Source organism: Epinephelus moara, chromosome 18, assembly GCF_006386435.1.
Source record: "Epinephelus moara isolate mb chromosome 18, YSFRI_EMoa_1.0, whole genome shotgun sequence".
Taxonomy (NCBI): domain Eukaryota; kingdom Metazoa; phylum Chordata; class Actinopteri; order Perciformes; family Serranidae; genus Epinephelus; species Epinephelus moara.
In genome coordinates, this window is record NC_065523.1 from 16,942,213 (window position 1) to 16,946,980 (window position 4,768).

Below are 4,768 nucleotides of genomic sequence, written 5' to 3' on the forward strand. Positions count from 1 at the left end.
TTTACTTCCTATCAGTGAGACAAATGAGGCACACACGAGACACAGAGAGAGAGAGAGAGACAGAGAGAGAGAGAGAGACAGAGAGCACTGTAGAGCAAGCAGGAGGCCCAGTGATGCAGAAACTGCTTCCTTTACTGTCTCTGCTTGTTTAGCTGCTTCATCTCAGCTGTCACATGCTCCCCAAAGGACTCATGGGAATCCCGGCAGTCACACTCCTGCTGATCACATCAGAGGCATGTTATGAGTTGGAGATGTAGTGAAGCAATGTGGGGTTTCCAGTCAGGGAAGTCCAGTGATGCCATGTTGAGAGACAATGCTTGTTGGACTCAAATTGAAAACAGGAAGCGTAATCAGGTCATTCTGGATATAACATTCAAATCCTGGCATCTACTGTTCTAAAGGATATTGTCAAAAATGACCACCAGATTATTTTAAATTAGCAGCAATAATACCTCCATGGGCCCCTGGGTGTTTCACCACTGAGAGTCTCAACTTGTAACAACAGTTTGTCATAATAATTAGTGTTTTGAGACACTTTCTATTTTCTTTAAAAAAACAAAACAAAAAACAATTAAATAAGGGAGTGTGGTTTATTTTCTGAGCTGCTGATTTGCTGTTTGCACCCACAACAGTTACAAAAGACCTCACTGATTCATCTATGTTGACTCATTGCACATGAAAGCACCCAAAATGTAGGCCCACTATTACCACAGTTTCAAAGTGAAAATGTCCAAGATCATCATATCAACTTGCTCTAAAACAATCTGTCCTGCTTTACCCCCTTAGCTCTCGGCTTATCTAGGGACAAGAGTCGAAGAAATAAACTGTGCAGCACATCAGTTTCATGCTCTGTATTGAAACTATGTTGAATTGCATCATCGCTGTCACATAAAATTCAGTTCTATTCCCCTCCAGCAGGAAGTGCCGGACCAACAGAGGCTTCATAAAGATAAAAGGTTTATTGCTTCCTGTTATTACACGTCTTAAATCTTTGGACTTCCTCTTCATTAACTGTCCCGTTTCCCATCTGCATTGCTGCATTTTAGCACATTTCCAGTCATCAACACTTTCCTGGTCCTCAGGCAGTTCCTATAACACTATGTTATCTGCCTTGGCTTTACTGTCAGAGTGAACTTTACTCCAGTAAAATCTGATTTACACTTCCTCTAGCCTGATCAGAAGAGAGATCAGAGAATCCTGGTGCCTGTTTGTTCATCTGTAAGAGCTGAACTCAAGAGCTTCAGCATGTTGCTTCTCATTCAGTGTAGCAGCATCACAGTCTCCAGACTTAATCACAAAACAGCGATGTCGTTATCCAGTACCATTTTATCTTATCTAGTGTTAAGACACATCAGTTTTCAGCTAAGACTGCTGTTTTTAATTGGCTGTTTAGTTTGTATGAATCCACCAATAATTTACACATTAACTGTGTATAATTATTTATGTTGTAAATAATGTAGAGGTCAATCATTTCCCTTCCAAGTGCTTTAAATGTTCGGATTTCTATTGTTCAGATGTTATAGTTAAATTTATAATTCTTGAACACATTTGACATGTTTGTATCATTCAAAAGCAAGTCAACAATTACATCAACAGATCACTCGACTACGTTTAGTGCTACGTTGTTTTTATTGCCTTCTGTCAAATCAGAATAGTTACAGCGTATTTTACAGAAATCCTCATGACATTTAATGACGTGACAGACAAATGTGTGTCCGGCGTTCAACTCAACTGACGTGTTTTACTAAACTGTATGAAAGGTTAAAAGTCAACTGCGGCACACCTCTCTGTGTACACTCTGTTAGAGTGAAATATCTTACTGAAACATCCATAATTATTTTGACAACTTTGTACTTAAATTGTTCACAAAATGTTTATCTGATGACATCAGGTGAAATCAGGCACAACGAAAACATTAAAACTGCTAATTTCAAAAGCAAGTGCAATTCAAGTGATCACAAATTACAATATTGTGGGAGGGACAAAAAACTTTTTCAAGAGCACCACTTATATGGGTTAAATCACGTAATTTCTCACAACACTTTAAGGGGATTTTTTTTTTTAACAAGAAAATAACCTCAGCAGAGTCCTCAACACGTCAACTGGCTCTACGAAATATCAGAAATATTTAATTTTGAGTTAATCTATAATTAAACAGACAGTTTTAAATGAAGCCCAGGTATTGTGGAACATCTGTGACAAAACATTTGGCAGGGATTTAAAATGTGACAAAAAATATTTAAAAAGGACCATTAAATGCATCAGAACAATTCAACAAAGCGGCATATAGCTTATACAACAATTACTCTTCTTACATTTTTTTATTTGAAGAAAAGAACGCATGAAGTCATAACAATTTAAAAAGTCAATAACACAAAAATACAATGTTGTCAAAAATATAATTCCAAATACTTAAAAGGTACACAAGACATCTAAGAAGATGGGGAAGTACTGAATGGGATAGGATGCTGTTTAAAATACAACAGGTCAGTATTAACTAAGAGTTTCACACACTGAGCTACAAGTGGACAGTCAAAACTCAAATGAGTGGAGGTGCTCTTTCAAAAGAACAGCTTTTTAAATCAATCAGTTCCTCTGGTGTGAAAGTAAGTCATTTTTTACACAGGAACAAGAAATAAACTGTACAGACAGACTGTGTGAACAGAGGGAGAAAATAAATCATCATAAAATCCTCTATCACATCATCACTGCCAAACTCGTCAAAGACAACGAAGAAACTTGACACCTCTTCACAGAGGTGAAGCTACGTCCATGTCCAAAGTCAGTGACTCTGTGGAAGAAATTAAAATACAATCTATTAATACTGGTTATTAATAAGGTTCTGTGTCTATGAGCGTTCTACAAAAGTACAAATATGTGTGTGTATGTACACTCGGGCTGCGCAATTATGGACAAAATGACAATTATCATCGCACTTATCAATCACATTTTTTCATCGATTTTAGGAAACAAAATCTTTTTGTTGCACTTTTATATTTAAATTAACAAAACACTGCTTTCACTTTCACTTTGGGGAATTGGGGTACATTCCTGCTAGGGCTGGGCAATACGGCTTTAAATAATATCTCAATATTTTCAAGCTATATTGTGATTCACCATATTTATCTCAATATTTTGAGATCACCTCTGACCTACTGTTAAATTCATTCATGTTATGTAACCACTTATCCCAGCTGACACTGGGCAAGAACAGGTGGACAGACTATCGCAGGGCAAACATACAGAGACAGACAACAATTCACGCTCACATTCACACCTACAGGCAATTTAGAGTCACCAATTAACCTGCATGTCTTTGGATTGTGGGAGGAAGCCGCAGAAAACCCTCACTGACACGGGAAGAACATGCAAACGCCTCACTCGCTTGCCTAAATTAAGTACCGTTACAACAGAGTTGAATAAAATACTGTCGTAATAAAGTTAAATGACAAATAATCAAATTAATTAAAGCGTAGCCACTGGTGCTTTTATTTTGATATTTCTGCCATGAACGAAAAGCTTGTGGTCAACAGTCAGACGTTAACAGAGGATTAAACTGTTGCTGCAGCACCTTTAAACGTGAGGGTTTATTCACTGTGAGCTGGAAACATACTAACAGCTGTCCACTCCATATGTTAATAATATTTGCAAGTCGCACTGGTTCTTTGTGGAAGAAAAATGTAACTAAATGGTTGCAGATACAAAAACATACACTTCATCTGGTAACACTATCGTCAATCTCATTAGGTTAAACTGTTGTGGCAATACTGTTAAATGTGATGATTTAGTCACTGTAAGCAAAGAAATGAGATCCAAAGCCACACGCATCACCATGCTAACATGTTGTTGCTCAGGAGAAAGTGATATGGATGTGCTGAGGAGTGTGTGTGATGTATTATGTTTATGAGTCTTTTTGAGTGTGTGTCTCTGAGAGGGAGAGAACTGAAATGCTGAAGCAAGTCTTGTGCCCGTGACTTATAACGATATATCGCTAGCCCTTAATTCAGTGAGGTAAAATGAGCAGCGTTTGTGGTGTTTTTTCAGGTGATTGCACAAGTTGGTTGTGTTGTTTTGTGGTACAGACACAAGTCTCATGCACTCTTTGTGTATGATTTGTTCTCTCCTAAACCCGAAAGACTTCCAAACAACGGATGACGACAGTGATGAATGGATGATTTTTGTTTGGTCCGTCTGCAGTCTCAACATCCGGGAAAGTTTTTCACAGGCTGCTGCTGCAGGGTGCACACACAACGACATGATAGCTCTTCATGGGTGGAGGCTGGCTGTTAGTTTAGGAGCACTTGATTTGATATGCCGTGGAGGTGTCAAAGAGCAGAGCATGCAATTTAAATGTCAATAATGCAGTCGATCAAGTTCATTTAATTGTGGAAGGCCAAAATCGTGATGGTGATTAATATCGGATTAACTGTGCAGCCCTAATGTACACCGTATGTGTGACTAGGGATGCACCGAATATTCGGTAACCGAATATATTCGGCCGAATATTGAAAAAAAACACACATTCGGTATTCGGTGGAATAAGTTAAAAGCAAAGCCAAATAATAGCGGCTTGTTTTGATAACGCAATCAAACAGCGTGCCGTGACCGGCGGAGTAAAATGTCGGCAGTGCGGCGATCCGCCCGTCACGGCACTCGCATTTGCGACTAAAAATATTTTTGAGCGAGCAAAATAGGCTTAAATCATTCAGCACGCTGTGCGAGCAGCCTACAGATTTCAACCAGCAGCAGAAACGAAAGGCGAATCCCA

At 38.7% G+C, this 4,768-nt stretch overlaps 1 protein-coding gene across 2 annotated transcripts in view; it reads right to left on the reverse strand.

Annotated features, from left to right (window-relative positions):
- Positions 1 to 1,610: 1,610 nt before the first annotated feature.
- Positions 1,611 to 4,768, reverse strand: part of stat3 (signal transducer and activator of transcription 3 (acute-phase response factor)) — a 19,062-nt gene continuing 15,904 nt past the window's right edge. For both annotated transcript variants that reach the window (XM_050070143.1, XM_050070142.1), the window contains one exon: positions 1,611 to 2,791. In XM_050070143.1, coding sequence (XP_049926100.1) covers positions 2,751 to 2,791 — 41 coding nt within the window. In that variant the 3' untranslated portion in view covers positions 1,611 to 2,750. The remainder of the gene's footprint in view (positions 2,792 to 4,768) is intronic.